The 25203-nt window shown below is 49.5% G+C and overlaps 1 protein-coding gene across 2 annotated transcripts in view; it reads right to left on the bottom strand.

Moving 5' to 3' along the window:
• The window catches only part of RUNX1 (RUNX family transcription factor 1), a gene marked incomplete at both ends in the record, with an annotated part of 157731 nt that overhangs the window by 18442 nt on the left and 114086 nt on the right, over nt 1-25203 (bottom strand). Inside the window, one exon of one of the 2 annotated variants that reach the window (XM_082277339.1) lies at nt 15596-15787. The exons of the other annotated variant lie outside the window; for it this stretch is intronic. Within the exon in view, the coding sequence (XP_082133465.1) occupies nt 15596-15787 (192 nt within the window). The remainder of the gene's footprint in view (nt 1-15595; nt 15788-25203) is intronic. 2 annotated transcript variants of the gene reach the window in all.

The raw sequence follows: 25203 nt of genomic DNA, 5'->3' as shown, positions 1-25203 counted from the left end.
CGTGCTGAGCCGAGCAGTTTTGGGAAGCTGTGGCAAGGAGAGTCTCAAGTCATCATTATGAGTAAAAGGAACTTTTTCCCATTTAAGAAACAATCCCAAAGCTAAACATAATCTTGATATGTAAGCAAATATTATTTAAATAAGGGCAAGACCAAATATTTTTATGTTTAATGTAAAAATCCAACGTGATGGCAAAAACCCAAGGTTACTGTTGATTATGTTGGTGACTTCGCTGGGGGGGGGGGGAACTTCAAAAACTGAATTATTATTGAATTTAAATATTTTTTACATCTGCATTTCCACTATTAAAAAAAAAAAAACAACAAACCAGCAACATTTGGAAACAATCAGTTTGAATTCATTCAGAATTATACATTTGCTGGTGCTGTTTTGCAGTTGTTGATATTTTGGGGCTACCAGAGAAACAAAAAACCACAACCCCCCTTTCCCCCCTTTCATTTATTTGTGCAGCTCTTTCATCTGTTTAAATTAAGATGCTGCATTACTCATTTTTTCCCCACCGGGATCCCAAAAATGATTTCTGACCTGCCAGGGAATTAAATAGGAAAGGGTTTATCCTCCATCCTCCAGCAGCTCTTCCCCATCCTCACCCCTCGCTGAGCCAGGCTGAACTTCCAGATAAGCTGAGCAGGAGACACAAGGAGGCAAAGCCAGACAATTACCCAGGCAAATGTTGGGAGCACTGGGGCCCTGAGGCAGAAATGCTGTTTGTGAAGGCTGAAAGAGCCATTTCTGCTCCGCACGAGCCCAGCAGTGCTGGAGAGTGGCCACCAGTGGACTGGGAGCGAGGTTTGGAGATAACATCGAGCTGCTGTCTGCATTTCTCACCTCGGGGCCTTCTCCTGGGTGCTGGAACAAAGGCGTGCAAGTACCGGCAGCAGGAGCTCTGCCATCTGCCTTTGTGTGCACTCCGAGCTGGGTTCAGCCTTCATTTTCCTGCTGGAGAGCGCCCAGCAAGGTGCAGGGCCAGAGCCTCAGCTGGGCCAGTGAGGAGAGCAGAGAGGGGTGTTTTGGTCTAATTCTGACCCTTTTCTGTCTCACTGGGGATGAGCAGGGTAGAGGTGCCTCACTTTCCTTTTTCCCTCCCTACTTTCCTGCTCAGGAAGGTGTTTGGAGGGAAAGGATGGAGGCTGCAGCAAGAATGACACAGTCAGAGAATCCTGGGATCACTGAGGTTGGGAAAGGTCTCCAGAATCATCGATGCCCACCTTGTCCCCAGCCCAGAGCACTGAGTGCCACGTCCTGGTGACACCTGCAGGGATGGGGACTCCAGACCTCCCTGGGCAGCTCTTGCCAAGGCCTGACCACCTTTTCCATGAGGAAATTTTTCCAAATATCCAATCTAAACCTCCCCTGGCCCAGCCTGAGGCCGTTCCCTCTCCTCCTGGCCCTGTTCCCTGGCAGCAGAGCCCGACCCCCCCGGCTGCCCCCTCCTGTCAGGGACTTGTGCAGAGCCACAAGGTCCCCCCTGAGCCTCCTTTGCTCCAGCCTGAGCCCCTTTCCCAGCTCCCTCAGCCGCTCCTGGGGCTCCAGCCCCTTCCCAGCTTCCCTACACGGACAGATTAAAAGGAAAAACCTGCCCAGGACAGGTCTGCAGCCGCTGCCTCCCTCTGCCATGAACTCAGCAGCAGGAATGACACAACAGAAAGGGCAGGAAAAGGTTCTTCACCATTCCAGCTTCCACAGGATGCACCTCTAAGAGATCTGTGCTGCAGAACTGAGGAGGAAGAGTGGCTGAAGGGAGACCACAAGGGCAAAGATGAACAACTAAGGCAATATCTGACATTAAATCAAAACCTACTCTCAGTCTGAAGCCGTTCCCCCTTGTCCTGTGACTCCATTCCTCGTAAATAATCTCCCTTTAGCTCTGGAAATACATTTTCCCGCAAAGAAAAGAGGGATGTGCTCCATCCCAGCGTGCCTTGTGAGGAGACAGCGCTCCCTCAGTCCTCCCTTTATTTTTTTTCCTCCTTCCAACGTGAAAAATAAGTGGGACGAGAGCCTTTGGTGGAGATGTGTGCAACAAGGCCCTCATTGTCTCAGACAGGTGTGAGATTGGGATTGTCTCGGTGCCAAGAACCCCAGTATCAGCGCCAGCTCTGGGAGCTGCAAACACACCGCAACCATCCCGTAATCCCACTGCAGCCAGCCAGAGACTCAACAATTTAAGGCTTAAGACACACACACAACATAAATCAGATGAGGATGTACCAGCCAAGCGTCAGCTCCTTGGGCAGATGCCTGCAGACCGTCTGTGCTCATCAGACCTGGCCTCTCTGGCTTATTGGAAACATTTATTATTTTTTTTTTCTATAAAGATGAGAGGCTGGGTGGAGCAGCCAGCTCAGACACATTTCCATTTGCCCTATCTTGCCCTGACAGCCCTCCTCTGCTTGCTTTTTGGAGGCAGCTCGGCTTGTAAAGTCTCTTTATTCCAAGTGCAGGAGGGAAGGAATTACATCTTGGGGAAATGTTTAATGTACAAATACAGAAATCACATGGACGTGCCCTCAGTAGGCACCGCCCTCCTGAAACAAAACCGTGCCCTGCCATGGGAGTTTGGGAGCCTCTGAACATGATCAAACAAGCACAGGGATTAGCACAGCTGTTTGTCTCTTTCTCTTTCTTTCTTTCTTTCTTTCTTTCTTTCTTTCTTTCTTTCTTTCTTTCTTTCTTTCTTTCTTTCTTTCTTTCTTTCCCTTCCTTCTTTCCCTTCCTTCTTTCCCTTCCTTCTTTCCCTTCCTTCTTTCCCTTCCTTCTTTCCCTTCCTTCTTTCCCTTCCTTCTTTCCCTTCCTTCTTTCCCTTCCTTCTTTCCCTTCCTTCTTTCCCTTCCTTCTTTCCCTTCCTTCTTTCCCTTCCTTCTTTCCCTTCCTTCTTTCCCTTCCTTCTTTCCCTTCCTTCTTTCCCTTCCTTCTTTCCCTTCCTTCCTTCCTTCCTTCCTTCCTTCCTTCCTTCCTTCCTTCCTTCCTTCCTTCCTTCCTTCCTTCCTTCCTTCCTTCCTTCCTTCCTTCCTTCCTTCCTTCCTTCCTTCCTTCCTTCCTTCCTTCCTTCCTTCCTTCCTTCCTTCCTTCCTTCCTTCTCTCTCTTTATGTCTTTCTCCCTTTTTTCTCTCTTTTTTTCTTTCCCACAGATATTTTCCCTCCACTTTCCAAGGAAAACCTATTTCCACACTCCTCTTTGCCTTTACTTCCCTCCCCTGCTTCAACCCAGTCCCTGCTCTACTTTTAGCCCCGTTAATCACCCCAGAGAGGGTAAGAGAGGGCAGAGCTGGTGGCCTCCTGCTCCTCCTCCAGGCTCTGGATGGGCAAGGAGACATTCCAGGGGATCTCTCCACCACCCTGGGCTTGGTGACCCACAGATACCTGGCTGGGGGAACTCCTGGAGGTGCCAGGCTGGTCCTGGCCCCATCCACCTGCAGCTCCTGCTGGCCAAGGCAGGAGGATGCTGGAGACCACCCTGGACACAAGAGCCTGGTACAAACACCCAGGGATGGCTTTCCCTCACTTGAAACATCTCCCTCCCTTTTCATGGAGTCCCTGAGGCTGGAAAATCCCTCCCAGCCTATCGAGGCCCAGCTGTGCCCGATGCCCACCTTGTCCCCAGCCCAGAGCACTGAGTGCCACCTCCAGCCCTTCCTGGGACACCTCCAGGCATGGGCACTCCAAACCTCCCTGGGCAGCCCCTGCCAAGGCCTGAGCTCCCTTTCCATGGGGAAATTCCTGCTGCTGTCCACCCTGAGCCTGCCCTGGCCCAGCCTGAGGCCGTTCCCTCTCCTCCTGTCCCTGTTCCCTGGCAGCAGAGCCCGACCCCCCCGGCTGCCCCCTCCTGTCAGGGACTTGTGCAGAGCCACAAGGTCCCCCCTGAGCCTCCTTTGCTCCAGCCTGAGCCCCTTTCCCAGCTCCCTCAGCCGCTCCTGGGGCTCCAGCCCCTTCCCAGCTCCCTTCCCTGCCCTGGACACGCTCCAGCCCCTCCAGGGCTCTCCTGCAGGAGCCAGAACTGGGCACAGCCCTCGAGGGGCCTCTCAGTGCCCAGCACGGACAATCCCTGCCCTGCTCCTGCTGGACACACAATTCCTGACCCAGCCCAGGGGCCAGTGGCCTCTTGCCCACCTGGGCACCCCTGGGCTCGTGTCCAGCCGCTGGCACCAGCACCCCCAGGGCCTTTTCCTGCCAGGCCACTTTCCCACTTTTCTCCTTTTCGAGTTAACACAAGTGCTCACTTTTATGATGTGTGGCAGAGCAGTTCTTGTTTGCTGGTGGATTCCCTCCCCATGAACTAATTAATCCCAAATTCAAATTTGCCAATGGTTTTGCATGGAAAATTGCTCATATTTATGTAGCTCTCACGGATATCAAAGGCACTGTGCTTTGGAGCAGTTATTCACAGGCTGGGCTACAGAATGAGGAGCATTGTTTGGACGTGGGATTTGGAAAATGAAATCCACCTTTATGCAATGAGAGCTGAAAGCATCACCAGTGCTACCTTTGCTCAGCCAGCTGTAAATCATCACCGTAATAAAATCAGGAGTTGCCTTTCACTAAATGTTGTCTTTCCTAGGGCCAGAGGATGCAGCAATTTACAGGAATTTTTTCCATGTGAAGGAATTTTGGTTTCATTGGTTTTTGTGGGTATTGACCAGCTGAATTTAATCTGCAAGAAGCTGAGAGAGCCCAAATTGGCCAAGTGATGTATAAAATAATTGACAAATGTAACTAAACCTGCAAAAGGCCAAGAAGAACTGGGATTGTTCAGCCTGGAGAGGAGAAGCTTTGGGCTGAGCTCAGGGTGGCCTTGCAGGGCCTGAAGGAGCTGCAGGAAAGCTGGAGAGAGACAATTCCCAAGGCATGGAGGGCCAGGAGCCAGGGAATGGCTTCCCAGTGCCAGAGGGCAGGGCTGGATGGGAGATTGGGCAGGAATTGTTCCCTGGCAGGGTGGGCAGGCCCTGGCACAGGGTGCCCAGAGCAGCTGGGGCTGCCCCTGGATCCCTGGCAGTGCCCAAGGCCAGGCTGGACATTGGGGCTTGGAGCAGCCTGGGACAGTGGGAGGTGTCCCTGCCATGGCAGGGGTGGCACTGGCTGGGCTTTGAGGTCCCTTCCAAATCCAAACAATTCTCTGACAGAGGATGCAAACTCCAATAGTTTCTATTTCCAATAGTTTCTATTTCTATCCCATGTTTGGGTACCTTACCAAAGACATTCCAAACACTTCTTTTTGGAGATATCCCTGAAAAGTTCCTGAAGCTGAGCACCAAACCTTGCAATGTCCCAGAATCCCTGATCTTGAACTGAGCAACATAAACCAAACACAGACAAACCAAAGAAACCTCTGGCACAGACCTGGGAATTTCTTCTTGGAAATCAAGCCCAACCTGAGAGCAAAGCCACGATTTTTTAATGGCCCTCTTTAATATCTTTTTTTTGTTGTTGTTTTAATGGCTCTCTTTTATTTTTCAATGCTTTTAAGAGAAGAGCTGTACAAATAGGCTGGAAATGGTCAGCTGGAGCCTATTTGATTATCTAATGTGCATTTCCCCAGGTCATTGATTGCCTCAGCGAGCACATCCCAGCCCATTGTTCCTTGCCTGTGCACCATCCCCATTTGGTGGGGTCATAACAGGCTGAACACACAGGGAAAACTCCGAAATGAGTTTGCCAAGGGTGTTGTGTGTACTCAGCCACATAAAAGGAGCCCTGTGAGCCCTGGCACCACGTGGGCTCGTGAGGGAATGATCCTGTTTGATGCAATGTTGTGTTAAAGGCCTGCCACAGGAGGTGTGTCTGCCCATGAGGCTTTGAAAGGAGCCGCCCAAGCCGTGGATAAACCCCAGAATCCCAGAATTAAGGTTGGAAAAGGCCTCCAAGATCATGTGTCTGATGCCCACCTTGTCACCCTGCCCAGAGCACTGAGTGCCAAGTCCAGGCCTTCCTTGGACACCTCCAAACCTCCCTGGGCAGCCCCTTCCAAGGCCTAACCACACTTTCCAGGAAGAAATTGCTCCTAATATCCCATCTAAACCTCCCCTGGCCCAGCCTGAGGCCATTTCCTCTCATCCTGCCCCTGTTCCCTGGGAGCAGAGCCCGGCCCCCAACAAGAGCTCAAGTTTGGAGATGTTCAATTCAGAATTTGAGGGAAAACAACACCTTCCATTACAAAACCCCAGTGGCATCTTCTGGCAGCTGGGCAGCACCAGGTGAACGAGGAGCTCTTTCCAGTGGGTGTTTGTTTTTAGGGTAAGGAGCCCTTATTTATTTACTTTTTGTTTGTTTTATTTACCACGGAAGGTAATTTGAGCTCTGCTACCCAAACCTTGGCGTGTTCTGCCAAGAGGGGATTAAAGAGGAGAATGCTGTGGAAAGAAACTGGGTTTGTCAGGGAAGAACTCGGAGAGATTTGATTTACCAGCGTTTTGCAATCGGAGATTTTAATCTTCCTCACCACTGGGACGTTCAAAGGCCAAGAAAATGCTTTGAGGGCCTGTGGGGAATAACCCCAAACACAAGAAAACCTCAAATGCCGAATTTTTGCCATGCAAAATTTGGAATCATGGAATGGTTTGGGTTGGGAGGGACCTTAAGGATCATTTTGTTGCACCCCCTGATGGGCAGGGACACCTCCCACTGTGCCAGGCTGCTCCAAGCCCCAATGTCCAGCCTGGCCTTGGGCACTGCCAGGGATCCAGGGGCAGCCCCAACTGCTCTGGGAATTCCATCCCAGCTCCTCCCCACCCTGCCAGGGAACAATTCCTTCCCTATATCCAGTTTAAACCTGCCCCTGGGGCAGGCAGAGATATTTGCTTTAAACACCTCCAGGATGAGATGAGATTAGTCCTGGGAAGGAGCAGTGAGCCAGACTCAGGTGTTTCCATGGAAAAGGAAGGGCCCCAGGAGACAGAAATGTCTGGTAGAGGTAGAGCTGAAAGATGCTACCCTGAAAATGAGGAGAAGAGCAGGCAGAGGCTCCACCTTGCAGGGGTGAGAGAGCTAAAGGAGCAAGAAGTGAGCCCAGGAAATTCTCTGGGAGAATCCTGGCACAGAATTCCTGCCCTGGGTCAGAGAGCAGCTCCACTTTCCCAAGGACATAACGGAGAAGGGCTCAGGGAGTGGAAGGGGATCAAACCAAAGCAGCAGCAGGAATCACTGTGCAAGTCCCAAACTGAACTGGGAATACTTGTCCCTGCCTGCTCTGCTCTCAGTATCCATCAGCTCTCCCGTGGTAAAAGACATGGACTGATTAATGAAAATAAAACTGTGCCTGGGCATGAGCTGCCGAATTTTAGAGCTGTCTAAAGATTCAGGGAGAGGGTTTTCCAAAGGCAGCTCCATAGCTGGGACTGATTTCTCTGTGGTTTAGGTGCTTGGGCACCATCAAAAATCCTCCTGAAACACATTTCTGCTTCCTGAGTTTTCCTAAATGCTCGGTAAAAAAATCGAACTCCCAATAATTTGTCTAAAAAATCATGGAATTAGTGTCAAAATGTAGGACAAAATACAGATCTCTCAACTTCTCTGCCTGAAACCCAAGATTTCCTTTTTGTTATTTGGAGTTATCCTTAAGGATGCTCCATGTGAGAAAAATGTGGGGGAAAAAAGCAGAAGAAAAATTGATGTAACTGAAGGTGTTGCTTGGGGACTGAGAACATATTTGTTGTTTTATCTGCTGCTTTTTCAATCCCAGGAAGTGCCAGGCATTTGGAATATGAAGATTGGCATCTTAAATATATCGACACTTGGAAATCTTGTGGATGAACCACCATTACATAACTCTTTCCATTAGTTGATGGAAAAGCCAAACAATTCCAAGCCTTTTTTTTTTTCCTCCCAAGCTGGATGCAAGGCTCTTGAGCAAGGCTGAGGCCCTGGAGCTGGGAATGCTGCCTGGAACACGGGCAGGTGTTGAGGAATTGGATCCTCACCTCGCTCTGCCCCATGTGGGAGCAGATGAAGGAGGCACAAATGTGTGGCTGAAGGGAAGGAATCCTGGAGGAGCTGCACAGATCCGGGTGCTGGGAAGGCAATGGAGGCTCCAGCACAGCTGGGATTTATCCAGGGAATTGCTGAGGACCTGGAGGTCCGTGTGGGAGTGAAGGAGCACTGGGAGTTTGCAGGGAAAGGTTTTATCTTGTCACTGAGATACAACAGACAAAAGGGTTGAGACATCACAGAATCATGGAATGGTTTGGGTTGGAAAGGACCTTAAAGCCCATCCCATCCAACCCCTGCCATGGCAGGGACACCTCCCACTGTGCCAGGCTGCTCCAAGCCCCAATGTCCAGCCTGGCCTTGGGCACTGCCAGGGATCCAGGGGCAGCCCCAGCTGCTCTGGGCACCCTGTGCCAGGGCCTCCCCACCCTGCCAGGGAACAATTCCTGCCCAATCTCCCATCCAGCCCTGCCCTCTGGCACTGGGAAGCCATTCCCTGGCTCCTGGCCCTCCATGCCTTGTCCCCAGTCCCTCTGCAGCTCTCCTGGAGCCCCTTTAGGCCCTGCAAGGGGCTCTGAGCTCTCCCTGGGTCCTTCTCTGCTCCAGGTGAGCACCCCCAGCTCTCCCAGCCTGGCTCCAGAGCAGAGGGAGAAGATCCCAAACATTCTCCTGCCTGTCCAGGAAAATCAGAACTCCCTTGATGAAGTCAGTGGTGCAGAGAATTGATTGAATGGAAGCAAATCTGGGCCTGGGGAGCATCTCCTGGGCCCTGCAGCCCAGCCACACCTCGTGCTCTGCACTTACAGAGCAAGCTCCATCTTAAATTCCATCTCTGTGTGTCTGAGAGGCTCCTGGAAGACATCCAGGGCTTCTCTGATCCCTAGGAACCATCTCCTAATTTCCAGCCTAAATTCATTGACAGTTGACAGGAGAACCACTTGTTCTGGAGCCAGCACTGGCCTTCAGCACAAATGGTTCTGCTCCCTCCGTGCTGCTGAGCCCCTCTGCTGTGGTTAATGACAGGAATTATCCTTCCTTTCCTCTGCAAAATGGAATTTATCTGCCTCTGCCAGCCCCTCCCTTAAATCAGGGCCTCGATTCCTCTGTGTATCCCACCTGTGTTGCCTCAAATTGCTCTGCCTCCAGTTCCTCCCAGGAAAATCTCCCAGGAATAAAGGAGATTCCTGATTCCAGCCAGTTGGAATTCCTAAGGTTGCTCCCGTTCCTGGGTTGCTGCTGGGTGTCACCACCCCTGTGCTGTGTCACAGCTGATGAGGCAAAAGCTCGGCAGAGATGCTGTGTGACAGTCACTGGATTTTATCCCTGTCCAAATCAGCCTTTGGAGAGGATCCCAATGGAATTACAGACTTTACAAACCTGATGGAAGATGTGGCTCCTGCTGTGAGGAGCCCAATTCCTCAGGGGATGAAATGATTGGGTAAAAAATGACATGGAGGGTCAGAGCCAAGAAAAAAAAAAATGGACAATATATTAATATATAATAATGATATAATAACTGCAGTTATTTAGTTTGTGTTGCACATCTTAGAGGATCATGGAATGGTTGGGGTTGGAAAGGACATTAAAGAGCATCCAGATCCATGGGCAGGCACACCTTCCACTATCCCAGGGTGCTCCAAGCCCCAAGCTTGGAGCATCCAAGCTGGTCTTGGACATTGCCAGGGATCCAGGAGCAGCCACAGAGATGATCTTTAAAGTCCCTTCCAACCCAAACCATTCCATGATTCTATAAAACAGGAGGTTTATATTTATATTTGTGCTAGGGGGGTGTGGTAGGGAGTGGATTTCCATGGGACAGGATTCCAGAGGAATTGCTCTGTGTGTGCTAAGCCAGCTCGTGTGCTCATCAACTTGCATGCAAACTGGTTTATGACACCACAAATGGACACCAGGATGAATCTGCATCTGATGACACTTCCAAAGTGCTCCTCAAAAAGGAAAACTGTGGGAGTTACTCATGGAATTCTATAGAAATATCATCTGCCTAGCAGGAATTGCAAATCACATCCTGCACTCTCAGGAAGAGGATATTTCTCTCTATAAAATTCCCTTTTTTGATGGAGCCCTGCCAGCTCCACAGATTGGGTTGGCAAAATATTTTGGGAAAGCATCACCACTTCCACAAATTTCCTGTGGCTGTGGCTCTCAAGCTCTGGGTCCACACCACGGGGTGGCTTCAGCTCCTTCTTTTCCCCACACTGGAGTTTTTGGTGGCTGCTGGCATTGAAGGCAGCGGGAAGGAGGAAGATCATTTCCTCCTCCGCATCCAGAGCAGGCTCCTGGTGGAAATTCCCACTCCAGGAGATGGAGGGGAGCTCTGTTAAAGGGGATCTTCCCTGATCAGGATGGACATGACCCAAACTGTGGTGGGGAAACCCTCTGGGGGTGGAGAGAACACCCAGCCACATCCAGAAGCGCTGGATCCAGCCCTATCCAGGGGAGGATGCAGCAGAGCCCATAGGGAAAGTGCCAAGCTCAGGCAGCACTGGCTCGACATTCCAGGGAGTGTTTTTTGGGATGGAGAGGTTTTGAATCCAGCAGGAAGGCGACAATCTGCTGGGAAAGCACCACGTGCTGGGTTAAACACAGGGAGATCCCGGGGTGTCCAAAGGGAAGAGAAAATGTCAGTATTTAATCTATCACCCAACGGGAAGAGCTGGGAATTCCCTGATCCTGGGAGGCTCTGGATCTGTTGGGGAGCTGCGAGCACACCAACCCCAATTGCCAAAATTGCCTGAAAACTGCATTTTCCAGCAGCAAAATGTGGGGGCAGAGTGACAACCCCCATCAAATCCCCTCTGAAACACTGCAAATTCCTCTGATTCTATTAATCCAGGGCTTATTCAGCCAAACTAAAAATGGAAATATTAAAAATTGGGGCTTGATCCAGCCGGAAGAGGAACAAAGCCGTTGCAATTCCCTGTTTTCCACGCTGCCCTTGACTCCCCTCCTGTGTTTCACTGGTTCCTGGGAACCCTGATAAACCCAGGCTGTGTTTTTTGTCCAAGATCCCGATAGCGAGGACCTTGAAATGTCTCTTACACAAAGTGTGGGGCACCTGGAGGAAGACAAAAGCCTGGCTCGTAACAAAATAATCCCCCAGTCCTCGTGTTTGGTGTTAATTCAAAGAGCTGAGCTTTAAATGATCTCCCTTGCTTTGCTTTCAGGGCTCATTCTTCCCTTCAAGAGCTGTCAGCAGTTTTATTCCAGCCTCTCGTTTCCAGGGATTTTTGATTTGGTCATAAAAGTGGGAAACTGAACATCTAAGGTTACAAAATTCAAAAAAAAAAAAAAAAAGCAAACTCAGGTATTTTAAGGCCATAAAAGTCTAAAAAAGAACCAGAAGTGTGTAGCTTAAAGTGATTATTTGTTTTCCCTAGAGAAAATGTATTAATTATTATTTATGTTTTAAACTTATGGGTAATTAATAAGTCCCCAGGTGAAAACCTCCAAACAGTTGGAAAGCAGTTGAGAATATTCTGGTTGGATGGAGCTTGGAGCAACCTGGACCAGTGGAAGGAGTCCCTGGTTGGTTTTAAGGTTCTTTTCCAACCCAAACCATTTGTGGTTCTGTGATTCTGTGAACATTAGTTGGGCTAATTAAAAACAAAAATTGAAGTTATTTAATTGCACACCCCCATTTATTTCTGCAATTTTGTAACTCCACATTGATGCCTCCACAAGAATCTTCTTGGCCTGGATTTTCAAATATTTCTGTTGGCCCTGCAAAAACGTCTGCTGTAAAGGAACCTTATGTTCAGATTTTCTGGAATTGCCCACTCTGGTTAACTTTAACCACTGTAAAATCCGGAATTGTGGATTTAGTGTTTGCTCCAGGCAGGTGTTGGGAGAAACTCAACCTTAATACACAGACAGGTATATTTATATTTATTGTAAGTTGAAATTTAAATGCTTCTCAAGGGTCTAAACCCCTCAGCACAGCTCACATGGCTCTGGCTGGTTTTTTCCCCCCCTCTGCACAAAGGAAGGGGTGAGTTGAGGTCAGAATCTCCTTTTTCATCTGTGTGGAGGTCAAATCCTTTTGACATTTTACACTCGGTTCTGGCACAAAGTAATCTCAACTTAAACCATGTGGTGGAAGCTTTTCCTCCCCTCCCATTCCCCTTTGCTCTGGGAATTGGCTGTGGATAAAACTTCCAAGGGAACAGGTGGACGTGGCTCCCTCCTTGTGATATGAAAGAAGCAGAAAACTCGATTAAAGCAATTTATGGGCTCTGAACAGAACTCTTGCCGTGGATTTGTATCCGTGACACAAAAGGTTTTCTGCTCCCGTTCAAGAGTTGCTAAAATAGGAAATTAAAATGAACCTCAATCCTTTTCTAGCTGAAAACCTCAACAAATAAACAGCGGTTTGGTGGCATGGCAGCCTGCCCTTGCCATCCAAGAACTGCTCTGAGATCTCTCTTCTAGTTTTGTATTTTTAGAAAAAAAAAAGATAAGTGGGTTTGGATGAGTGGAGGAGCAACTTGTGGTTCCTACTGGTGGGAGTTAAAGCAAGGTTTTGGGACCCTGCTTGGAATTTAGTGATGGATGGGGGGGGTTGTCTTATAAAAAGCCCTGTGTGCTCTCTTCAGTGAGAAAGTTTCACCAGAAATGTTTCAGGATGCAAAATGGGCAGGGAGGTGTGGAAATGGGATGTTCAGAAGTGTTTTGGTTTTTGTGGAATCACAGGATCTCAGACTGGTTTGGGTGGGAAGGGACCTCAAAGCCCACCCAGTGCCACCCCTGCCATGGCAGGGACACCTCCCACTGTGCCAGGCTGCTCCAAGCCCCAATGTCCAGCCTGGCCTTGGGCACTGCCAGGGATCCAGGGGCAGCCCCAGCTGCTCTGGGCACCCTGTGCCAGGGCCTCACCATGCTCACAGCCAGGAATTTCTTCCCAATATCCCATCTAACCCTAATTTCTGTCTGTTTGAAGCCATTCCCTGGCTCCTGGCCCTCCATGCCTTGGGAATTGTCTCTCTCCAGCTTTCCTGCAGCTCCTTCAGGCCCTGCAAGGCCACACTGAGCTCACCCCAAAGCTTCTCCTCTCCAAGCTGAACAATCCCAGCTCTCCCAGCCTTTCCTTCTCCCTTCCCTCCCTTGGTTTGGAGGTCTCTGCTCTGAAACTGAATAAACAAAAATAATAATAAAAAGAAATGAAATATCCCAACTCCTCTGAGATCACACAGATCAACCCTAACCCAGTCACACTTTGATCACCCAGGAAAAAATGATGGTGCTGGAGCTCCTTCCCACCCCATCCCTTTTTTCCTGCTGTGATAATGCGACCCTGAAAAGATGAGCCTGAACGTTAAAAGGTGATGGCAACAGACAAATGAGAGAGGCTTCAGTTTGGGGTTTATTTCCCTGATATCCACTGCAAGCCCCAACAATTTCCATCCTCAACAGATAACACACGTTTGGGAGGGAAAGTGGAACCAGGAGAAAAGGAGAATATCCCTGAGGAAACATCCATGGCTGAGCTACATCCACAGGTGATACACATCAAAATCCTGTTTGAAACAGCAAAGCCCAGCGACCTCCTACAACTATTCCTGGAGGGAGCAGCTGGATCCAGGGCCCAGCGTGAAAAACCCATCGGGAATTCCACAGGGAAGCAAGGAAGAGGGATCCTGGCTGTTAAACCTGATACTCTGCTGAGCAGAAAGTGTTCCCGAGAAGCTGAAGAATGTGAGGCTGCCACCGATACCTCCACCCACGTCTGTGCTGAGCAGCCACAATAAAATGTGTTTTCTTTTCTAGGAACGGAGCTGTGAGCAGGAGAAACCCAACGTGGTCTGCTCTGCAAATCAGGGAAAGAAGTGAGGGGAATGTGAGGGGATCCTTCACCTGAGCTGACCTGGAATTGCTCCAGCCAGGGGGAGGAGCTGGGTGGTGCTTCCAGTTTCTTTTTGCTTTGTACAGCACGTGGTAATTTGTTGGGTTTTAGTGGTGAAATCAGTGGGGTTTAGTAGGGTTAGGTTGGATACTGGGGAGAAAATCTTGCCTGTGAGAAAGGCACAGGTTGCCCACAGAATTTTGTGGCTGCCCCAATCCCTGGAAGTGTCCAAGGTCAGCTTGGAAGGGGCTTGAAGCAGCCTGGGGTAGTGCAAAGTGTCCCTGCCCATGGTTTGGGTTGAAACTAAATGATATTTAAGGTCCCTTCCAACCCAAACCATTCCCTGATTCTGTGATCTCAAATATATCCCAAACCCAGCAGATTTGCAATAATTCCACTAAGCCACAGACCTTCCAAGCCCTGGGAAGAAAGGAAAGTTCCAAGTGTTGCCTTAGGTGAGTGACAACCTTCCCTGCCTGCAGGAAAGAGTGCTCTGCTCTTAAAAATAAATCCCAAAATAAGAACTTATTAGTTCCCAGTAACTATTCCTCTCCAACAGCCCAGCAGAAAACCTTGACTGAGCCCATTTCATTCTAGTTGGAAGAATAGGGGAAAACTCTGTTAGGAATAGCACCTGCTAAAACCAACACCGTGCCACGTTTTTGGGTCCAGCTCCCCACGAATCTGCATTTTTATAGGATCAGCTATAACAGTGACCTGACCCACTGCCCAAATTTCAGCAGGAATTTTAGCAGGGACAGACTCAACTCTAGGTGATGCCAGATAAGATTCCAAGCTGGATGACTCGATTTCATCCGAGCCTGGGAGGAAATCCTGAGTCACCCTTTTGCAGGTTTTCATTCCAACAAAACCCACTGAAAAACCACCAGCCACAGAAATCCCTCCAAAGCAGCCTGTCCTAAGAAAGTCTCAGCGCTCAGGGAAAAGTTTTAGGGAAGGAAACACATTGCAAAGCTCTCTTTGCTGCTGCCTTCCTGGGAAAGGTCAAAGCAAGGTGTTGACAGTATTTCCCTCTGCCTCCAGCACACTCATGGACAAATACCCATTGGGAAATACACCTGGAAAAAGGCCTGGCTTTGCAAGACAACCATGGCTCTGCAGGTGTTCTGAGGCACAGGTGAGGATAACAAACCCCACGAGCTGTGCTGACACTGGGAAGACACAGAATGGAGCCCTGAAAACCTGCCAGGCTTCCCAAAATTCCAACATCCATCGGGAAGCCCCTCTTTTCACTCCTTATAGGCATTCACATGGCAGAGATAGCCAAGGAGAGCCCTGAAAAGATGGAAGCACAGCGGGGCCATGGCCCCGTTAGGCCGTGGGGATGGAGGTGGGCGAGCAAGGGGAGGATTAGAATGGAGCCCTTAAAACCTGCCAGGCTTCCCAAAATTCCAACATCCATTGGGAAGCCCCTCTTTTCACTCCTTAAAGGCTCTCATGTGTCAGAGATATCCAAGGAGAACCAAGACGAGATGGAAGCACAGCGGGGCCACGGGCCCGTGACGGCCGCGGGGATGGAGGTGGGTGAGCGGGGGAAGGATTAGAATGGACCCCCTAAAAGGACCCCTTAAAACCTGCCAGGCTTAAAATTCAGGCTTCTCAAAATTCCAACATCCATTGGGAAGCCCCTCTTTTCACTCCTTAAAGGCTCTCACGTGTCAGAGATACCCAAGGAGAACCAAGACGAGATGGAAGCACAGCGGGGCCATGGGCCCGTGATGGCCGCGGGGATGGAGGTTGGCGAGTGGGGGGAGGATTTTGGGTACTTACCCTGAATCTGACTCTGAGGCTGAGGGTTAAAAGCTGTGCTGTGGTTCAAGGAGGCTCGAGGGTTGGGTGTGGGGGCTGGGTGGTGTGGGCTGACCCTCATGGCCGTGCGACGCAACTGCTCCAGCTCGCTCAGACGCTCAGAAAAGGACAAGCTGCCGGGCTTTGTCTGCTCATCTATTTTCTGCCGATGTCCTAGTGTGGGAGGGGGGGGAAAAAGATCAGAAAAGCTCACTTGGTACATGAGGTCGGTTGGTTTTGGTTTATTTTTCATTTTTTTCCCCTTGTTTTTGCAACCGCTGATCCACTGGTGAAGGGCCTAATCTGGGACTGTCTGAATCGAAACTGAAATCACCTCTCAAGCATTGCAATCTTATCGTGGGGCAGCCTGAGATGTCCCCTAGGCTGAAGAACCAGATCCACTGACAATTTCAGGGCTTTCCTACCCTCCCCACAGTTTCTAAAAGGAGGAAATGGCCCCTGTGCTAAACCTGCACGGGGATAACTCCTCAAAAATTCAATCCCAGGTTGTCCCCAGGCACCACAATCAGAAAAGTGCTATGGGGCTCTAAAATAACAAACCCAAACAAATCCTGCTTTTGGATCCTTTTGCAATGGTTTTATGGACAGGAATGGGAAATAAACACTGGCAGAACTGAAACTGGAGTAATGAAGTTTCTCTTGGTGGCACTGGGAGCTTCAGGAATGTGAGGTCCCATCAGACATTCAGCTCTAAGAGAGGAAATGCTGAATTCAGAGCATCAGCCAGGGCACAGGGGACTTGGGCACAGCCACATGGGAATTACAGGCTCCAGCACTTCCCAGAGCAGCCCTTGGAGCACAGTCCCATGAAGCTCCAGGGCTGGGAGGGGACAGGGAAGGTCCTGGAGACTCAGGGCAGCATCGTGACACATCCAGATTCAGCTGGAAGGACTAAGATGACCCATTTCTACCCTCCACTGTGCCAGGCTGCTCCCAGCCCCAATGTCCAGCCTGGCCTTGGGCACTGCCAGGGATCCAGGGGCAGCCCCAGCTGCTCTGGGCACCCTGTGCCAGGGCCTGCCCACCCTGCCAGGGAACAATTCCTGCCCAATCTCCCATCCAGCCCTGCCCTCTGGCACTGGGAAGCCATTCCCTGGCTCCTGGCCCTCCATGCCTTGGGAATTGTCTCTCTCCAGCTTTCCTGCAGCTCCTTCAGGCCCTGCAAGGCCACCCTGAGCTCAGCCCAAAGCTTCTCCTCTCCAGGCTGAACAATCCCAGCTCTCGCAGCCTTTTCACAGTCACGGCCCCGAGGCTGCCAGAGCTCCAGGAGCGTTTGGACAGCGCTGCCAGGGATGCCCAGGCTGGGATTGTTGGGGGGTCTGTGCAGGGCCAGGGGCTGGACTCACGGTCCTGTGGGTCCTTTCCAGCTCAGGATACTCCATGATTCTATTCTATGATTCCATGATTTCTGTACACTGGATTTGTCTCAGGAAATCAGCTGCCTCATGGATCTTTGTGCCTTATCTCTTGTCCTTCTTTCCATCGGACACTGTTGCCCTGGCAGGAATGCAGGTCAAATCTCCAGCCCAGAGGTCAAACATCTTTATTTTTCTACTTGTTCCCTTGAAGAAACAACGGAACTTGTGACTAGGAAAGGGGGGATGGCCTTAAGGTGAATGAAGGCAGGGCTGGATGGGAGATTGGGCAGGAATTGTTCCCTGGGAGGATGGGCAGGCCCTGGCACAGGGTGCCCAGAGCAGCTGGGGCTGCCCCTGGATCCCTGGCAGTGCTGAAGGCCAGGCTGGACATTGGGGCTTGGAGCAGCCTGGCACAGTGGGAGGTGTCCCTGCCATGGCAGGGGTGGGATGGGATGAACTTTAAGGTCCTTTCCAACCCAAACCATTCCATGATTATATAAAAAGTTGGCATTATTTTATCTTGTTTTATCCACTGTCCCTTATTCCACACAAACATAAACATTCCTAAAAATCCCTCTCAAAACGTTGAATATCAGCGAATAAGCAGCAAAAGTTCTCTGCAGAGCCCTGTAGGCCCCTTCCTCTACAGAGAACTCTTTCAAGCCACCCTGACAGCTCCATCAAGACACAGGCCCATTTTATGCACTAAAAGGAAAATGTGCATTTAAAAGCAGTTCCCAGTAGCTGCATTTCTAAAATTAAATTTTATAACTCGTCTTATGGTTCCAAATCTCAGTGGCTCGGCATTTCTTCCCCTTGCCAGGCCCTTTGGCACAGCTTGAACTGTCTCAGATTCCACACTGTGCTGTAAATTATCCCAAGGGGAGGGGGAAGGAATTAAAATATAAAAAGACATATTATATAGCGGTGGTTTCGTCATTAAAGAGACCCATTAGGGCTTAAAAAAAAAAAAAAAAAAAAAAAGAAGAAGAAATAGAAATAAAAAAGGAGGGGAGAAGCAAAGACAGCTGAAAAGGACTTTTATCTGACATTCTGGTTGGTTGGGAGCAAATGCTGCATTTGTCAGCAAAGAAAAGCTGGAAGTTCCTCAAGCCTTGGGCTCCTGACCCTGGATGAGAATGCCAACATGTGGAGTCACACAAGATGTGTAAAATACCTCATCCATGGGGATTATTTTAAGCTCCAACAGGCTCTACCCAGGGCTGGCAGAGCCAAGAGCCACATCCTTCCAAATCCAGCCTCACACTGGCATTTATTCCTGATTTCAGAGTCTCCTCAGACATCTCCTGCTTTTAAAGGAGTGCAGGAAGGCCAAGTTTGACCCCCTGTGCCCTCCCCTTCCCCTCCCACCTCTCCTGAACCCCACAGTTCAGGCTGTTGCCAGGCTGATGGGAGGATCTCTGCCTGCCTCACCCAATCCCAGGATCCCTGAGGCTGGAAAAGCCCTCCCAGCCCAGCCAGGCCCAGCTGTGCCCCATGCCCACCTTGTCCCCAGCCCAGAGCACTGAGTGCCACCTCCAGCCCTTCCTGGGACACCTCCAGGCATGGGCACTCCAAACCTCCCTGGGCAGCCCATTTGAATGTTTAACAGCCCTTTCTGTGACAAAATGCCTCCTGATGTCCAAAATTCTCTCTGATATCCAGAATTCCTCCTGATTTCCAAGATATCTCCATACCCTGCATCTACCATGTGAAACTCCTGGACCCCTCCACCCCTTCTTGTGCTGCCCCAGAGCATCCAGCTGAATTTTGGGGGTGTTTCAGCCTTCAACCTCCTGCATGAAGCCTCTTCCATAACCTGGGATTCCCAGGAGTGCAGGGGCACAGCCAGGATCTGTCTCATCCCTTGAATTTGTGGAAATTCCATTTGTGTCAATGCAAGGAAGAAAGATCAGCACCAACAGGTTCTTCCTCAGGAGAACTCTGCTGGTTTTGTGCCTAGATTTTAATTTTGGGTGGGAAGCACTCAGAATCAACACCAGGCAATTGTCACCTCAAGATGCAGCTCCAGAAGTGCCTCTTTACCCTCCCTGTCCCCAGCCAGAAAATCGATTTTATATTTCTCCTACTCGGGCTGCACAGAACCCGTTTGGCACCAGAGCTCTGCAGAAAGAGAGCGAAGGACTGTGCCAGAAAAATGTACCAAACATAAATAGTTCTCCCAAGCCACTCTCAAAGCACAGGCAGGGCTTTGTGAGGGTGACTTGTATTTTGGTGTTTATTAGCTCTGCTTTGAAGTTGCATTCTAAACACCTTGCTGGGGCAGGCAACTTATCCTCAGCTCACCCCGGCAAGGCCAGCACTGTTATTAACCCTTTAGCCAGGTGGGAAATGGAATGACAGAGGAATGAGGTGCCTTGCCCACGGCCAGGCGGTGACCCTGTGACAGCTGCTCTGCTCCCAGTCCCGTGAGGTGACCACAAGCCCAGACCTCCCTTTTCCAGGATGAAAAAAGAGCAGCAGGAAGGTGCTTGGAAGCTGCTTTGGCTCTGCTGAGCCGCTTTGACCACGAGGTGCCACAAATCTTGATGGAAAACACTCAAATTTCCAGCTGTTGAAGGAAGACCTTGGCACAGAGCTCACACGAGGTGGAACCACTGCCCTCGTCCCCTCGCGTGTCCCCAGAGCTTTTTTGACAAGGATCAATCAGCAGAGAGAAGAAAAAAGCAACAATTTTTCCCCTCAGGTTGCAGGGTGGGTGCTGGGGACGCTGGAATAAACAGGACATGCAGCCAGCTTGGCTAAACCACAGAGTTTGGGGGCTTTTTGGTTTGGTTTGTTTTTTACCTTATCCCTTCCAAATGCTGCCTGAGTGAGGTCAGGAGGGTTTTTTTTTTACATGGAATATTGCACAGGGAGGGCAGGGAAAACATTGGCTCTTCCGAGACTTTTACAGCGAGGCAACATGAAAGTGCTTCCCCTCTTAATGGCAGGGAAATGCAGTTTTATGGACTTTGAGAGACTGTGGAACGCTCAGCCTCGGCCTGCAGCCAGGTGTTGGGATTGGGGATGTGGAAATGACAGCAGCAAAGTGCCTTGGCAGTCCCTGGTTTTGTGGGAATGGTGGCTGGGAACGGTGGCTCAGTCTGGGATTCACGTTGGCCCCAAAGGATGAGAGCAGAGCTCCAGGTGCAGGAAAAGAACCAGGTTTCCTTTACCTTCCTTTTAAATGTTGAGTTTTCCTTTTATTTTTGAATTTTCCTTTCATGTTTTGGATCTTCCTTTAATTCTTTTGGATTTTTGAAGGCTTCCTTAGATGCCTTTCAGGCTCAGAGAGGCAGAATTGGGTAAAGCAGAGGCCAAGGAAAGGCATCGCTCCTCTTCCTCTTCCAGCTGGAATTCTTGTGGAAAACCAGGACCATTTCACAAGTAAACACTGCTGGGATGGATTAAGGGATATCCCCATCCATGGCAGGGGTGGAATTAAGTGATCTTTAAGGTCCCTTCCAAACCAAACCATTCTATGATTTCATGGGGTTTCCTTTTTGTCTTTTAATCAAATTTTTTTCCTTTTAATTACTCCACTCTTCTGTCACTTCTCATCCACTCCCAAATCAGCGTACAGGCACCTGAGGGAAAGGCTTGGAGCTGTGTCTGGGAAGGTTTGGGCTGGAGATCAGGGAAAGGTTTTATTTCTCTCCTTTTGTTACCTCCTTTTGCTTTATTCATTTAAAAATTTCAATTCTTAAAATGATTTCAATTTCAATTATTAAGCTGTCCTTATCCCAACCCACAGGGGCTTCTTTTCCCAATTCCCTCCCCATCCCACCAGGGAAGGTGGGAGTCAGTGTGCTTCAGTTGCTCCTGGGGTTAAACCACAACAGGGGAGTTTAATTAAGCTGAGCCTTTCTCCCTGAATTCCTCCCTTTCTCTCCTCTGACCCCCCCTTTTTTCCCCATGTGGAAAAGGAAACTTTTCACACCCAAAAAGTGGATTATTCCCAGGAAAATGCAGTGTCTGGCCAGGCTTTACCAAAGTAAGGAGTGAGTTTAAAGAAACCTGTCTGCTTTGGAAGCACTTTGGACCTTGATCCAAGCATCTCCTCTTTTCAGGGCAGGTTTTATTCAGGGTTTTGGGTTGGCTCTGGCATTCGTGGGGTAGAAAATCACCCACATTTCTTTGTGTCCAGTTAATGAAGTGCTGGACATTGTTCTGAAATGAAACTGAAATTATTGCAATTATTTTGTACAGTGATGAGAGGGAACTAACTCACATACATCATTCTAGGAAGTGAACACACTGTGTTTAGTGCAAAAAAAGAATATATTCTTGTAAAGAAATGAATTCCTCACCCTTGGAAGTGTTCAGGGACAGGGCTTGGAGCAACCTGGGATAGTGGAAGGTGTCCCTGCAGGGCAGGAGGTGGAATGGGATGAGTTTGAGGTGCCTCCCAACCCAATTCTGGGATTCTATTAATTAAAATAGAATGCTTCTATATTATTCCCAAGCTGGGAAATGCTTTAAAATCAACTATAACGCTTGCAAAAAAAGCATCTTTCTTTGGCTAACAATGCCTAAACACTGTTTTCCTACGTGCCAGATATCCCAGAGATCAAATTCTTTGCCCACCCTTTTCCCCTGATCTCCTCTCTGCACATCAGAAGGATCAGCTCAGTGGCAGAGCTCACCAACCTCTTCAACGCTGTTTAAAAATCACGTAAAAACTCTCTCAAAATGGAATCTGAGACCCTCTGGGATATTTTGGATTACTTCAGTGACAAATATCATTGCTGTGGTGAGCACAAATCAGGCAGGCAGAGTTTCAGGGAGATTCATCAGCAATCATAGCTTTTTCTCCTGTTTTTTTTAGAGTGCTGGACAGCACAAGCCTCATTTCCAGACAGAAGGAGCGGCGTGGCAGACAGGAGATTATCCCAATATTTAGATTATCCCAATATTTTCATGCTCTGTCTGGAATTAGCAGCAGGAGCAGTGTCGGTCATCAGCCCCCACCTGGCTGCAGGCACGAGGAGCTGGGAAATGTGGGAATGAGGCTGGATATGCCCTGACTCCATGGCCTGGCTGATCCAGAGGAACACTGGAAAGCCCTTCCAGGTGAATTCTCCTAGCAGTTCCCTGGCAAAGCTCACCTTGGCTGGAAAAATCTGCTCCTCACTTGAAATAACTGCAGATAAATGATGTTTAAGGCACAATCCTGGGCTGAGCATTTAACTTTTCCACCAAGTGATCCCATTTTTCTGTGTACAGTGACACCAACAAGGTGAACCAGGATTTACAGATTCCTGGGGGAAACCCCAAGGAGCTCCTTGTACCTCCTTTGGAAGTTCTGGAATTTTTTCCTACATGTTTTAACAGTAATTAAAAAATATTTTGACCTTTTTTTTTTTTTTGCTTAGCTCTTCTTTTTAAAATCAGTGCTTTTATTAAAAAAAAACCACACAGATATTTTAGGTAGAGGAAAATTTGTAAAAAGAAGGAATTCTGTCCCAGAACAAACCAGAGCAGGGGGGAGAGTCTAGATCAAGACTCTCTTGCCTGATATATTCTAGAAAATGGACTTCAGCTCACAGAATCACAGAATTTTTAGGGTGGGAAGGGACCTCTGGAGATCACCCAGTCCAAGCAGGGTCACCTGGAGCAGGTGGCACAGGAACACCTCCAGGTGGGTTTGGAATATCTCCAGAGATGGAGACTCTACACCCTCCCTAGGCTGCCAATTTCCAAATTTCTGCCCTAATTTCAGGCTGGGAGCCCTTTCCATCACTGATACTCTGTCCAGTTGTGTCAGGAGAGCTCCAGGGGAACATTCCCAGGAAAAAGGCTGGGGAAGGCTGTGCATTCCCTCACTCCATGGACTGTGAGACCACAGAGTCCTCCAGGCTGGGCCTCTCCAGCTCTTTCCCTCCTCCTGATGAAAATCCTCAGGTCTATCCTGAGGTCCCACAGCCAGAAAAAGCAATCCTGACACATTTTTGAGGCAGGAATTTTTTCCTCCTCTCCCCCAGCTCTGCTGGTGAGGCCTGTGAGGTACAAACAGCAAAGCATGAGTGTATTTCCATTAAAACCACAATTAGTTGGTGTAAATCCACCAAAACTCTGCTGAATCTCTGTGTGCCCTCTCTTTCTCTTGTGGAAGTGCAATTATTCCCTGGAATTAACCCCAGGAATTAGGTCATGGCAGTGAGGTAAAAGTCATGGAGCATTAGGAGTTTGGAAGGAAGAAGCTGATCATGAAAGTCAAATGAGTTTGCAAAATTACAGCCTTTGCTTTCCTTTCCCTTTCCCCCATCCATCCCAGCTTCTAAAATCCCAATCCCAATGTTTGAGTGAGTCCCAAGTCAAGCATTGCTTTGCCAAAAGCCTCTTGTTTCTTTCTGGTTTGCATCTTCCTAAAGTGCCCCAGGAATCCCCTCCAGCCACAGCTCAGACAGCAGAGTTGGAGATTGGTCTGAAACAGAAGGTGCAGAATGAGGCCCAAGCTTCAAGCACCAGCTCAGGGAGCAACCAAGAAGAAATGAAAATACAGGCACAAACAAACTCTGTCCAAGGGAAAGCTGCTGGAAACACAGTCATGGACTCCTGGAATGTCCTGAGTGGGAAGGGACCCACAGGGATCACCCAGTCCCACCCCTGGCCCTGCCCAGCCCCCCCAGCAATCCCAGCCTGGGCATCCCTGGCAGCGCTGTCCAAACGCTCCTGGAGCTCTGGCAGCCTCGGGGCCGTGCCCATTCCCTGGGGAGCCTGGGCAGTGCCCAGCAGCCTCTGGGGGAAGAACCTTTCCCTAAAATCCAACCTAACCCTGCCCTGGCCCAGCTCCAGCTGCTCCCTGGCTGCTGTCCCTGTCCCAGGGGCAGAGATGGGAGCTGGCCCCAGGGAGCTCTGCCCTCAGTGTCCTCTGCTCCAGCTGGACAAACCCAGTGCCCTCAGCCACTCCTTGTATGGCCCCTCCAGACCCTTCAGCACCTTTGTGGCCTCCTTGGAACACACTCCAAGAGCTTCAGATCTTATATTGGGACACCCAAAACTGCCCCAGGACTCGAGGTGCAAGAGCAGCCCTTGGCAGAAGGTTCTGTTTCTGCTGGACACAGGAACCTCATTCAGGCACCTCAATCCCATTTCTAAGCTTAGGTGGGGTAAAGCTGGACCCCCTCCCTCATCCTGAGCAGGAAAAGCGAGGGATGAGGGCATTTGTCACCTCTGCAGTGACTCCAAACAGGGAAATGCTTGTACAAACATCACAGGAATTGCTCGGACAGGAACATTTCATTGTGAATATCTGCAGATGCTGAAAGGTCCCCATCACTCACCCTCAGACAGGGCTGAACAAGGGACCTGCAACTTAAAGGTCAAGTCCTGTGGCTCAGTGTTTGTGTAAACCAGGGGAATTTGGCAACACCAAATTCAATTCGCTCCCTGTGGATGCTGCCTACTCAGTCTTTGACCACTTGTAGCTTTGCTCGTGCCCCAAAAGAGTATTAGTGGGGCTACACACCTCCCTTGAACTAAAGACCTTTGCTTTTACCAAATCCAGTGCTTGGTTTTGCCACACAAGAGCAGAAAATACCTGTTTTTCCAAAGAGGTGACTTTGGCTATTTAATCTGTCGGTTCCTCCTCTGGACTAACGCTCCATTGTAAACTGGGAGCTCACAAATTCCACGGGGTTCTGCCTGGGCTTTATTTGGAGTTCTGGAACCTTTTTTTTTTTTTTTTTTTGTTCCCCTGATTTTCTCTGCAGCTGCAGGGAGATATAGTGAGCTACTGTGGAGCATTCTGAAAGCAGGGCCTCTGAGAAGTTTCCAAACTGGATACAAGCAGGTTATTCTTTGCCTTGTTTTCCTTGGCTCGGCCTGAGCAGTGCAGGGTGAGTCAAACTGGATTAACTTTCAAGAGGGAAGTGGTGTGGTCAACCCAAACTGTTTGTGGTGAGATTGGGAAGATACGTGGGGCAGGTAATGAGGAACAGCCCGTGGTGCCGGGTGCAGGGAGGAATCAGACAAACAGAATCCTTAATAATTAAATCAACACCGGCCCATAAATTTATTTTTCCTGCAGCTTTACGTGCTGAGGGTTGGGACACAGCCTGGCTTTTCTGGACTGGTCAGCCCCAGGAGGTGGCCTGGTGGATGTGGGGCTTGATGGCTACAAACTCAAAGGAAGAATGAAGGAACAAAGGTCAGGCACTACTAAAAAAAATAAAATGTATCCATGTTTTGTTTATGACTGGGTAA

The sequence above is a fragment of the Coloeus monedula genome, assembly GCF_965178545.1.
Source record: "Coloeus monedula genome assembly, chromosome: 3".
NCBI lineage: Eukaryota > Metazoa > Chordata > Aves > Passeriformes > Corvidae > Coloeus > Coloeus monedula.
Note: the sequence above shows the minus strand (reverse complement) of the source record. Positions and strands in the feature narration are given on the sequence as shown.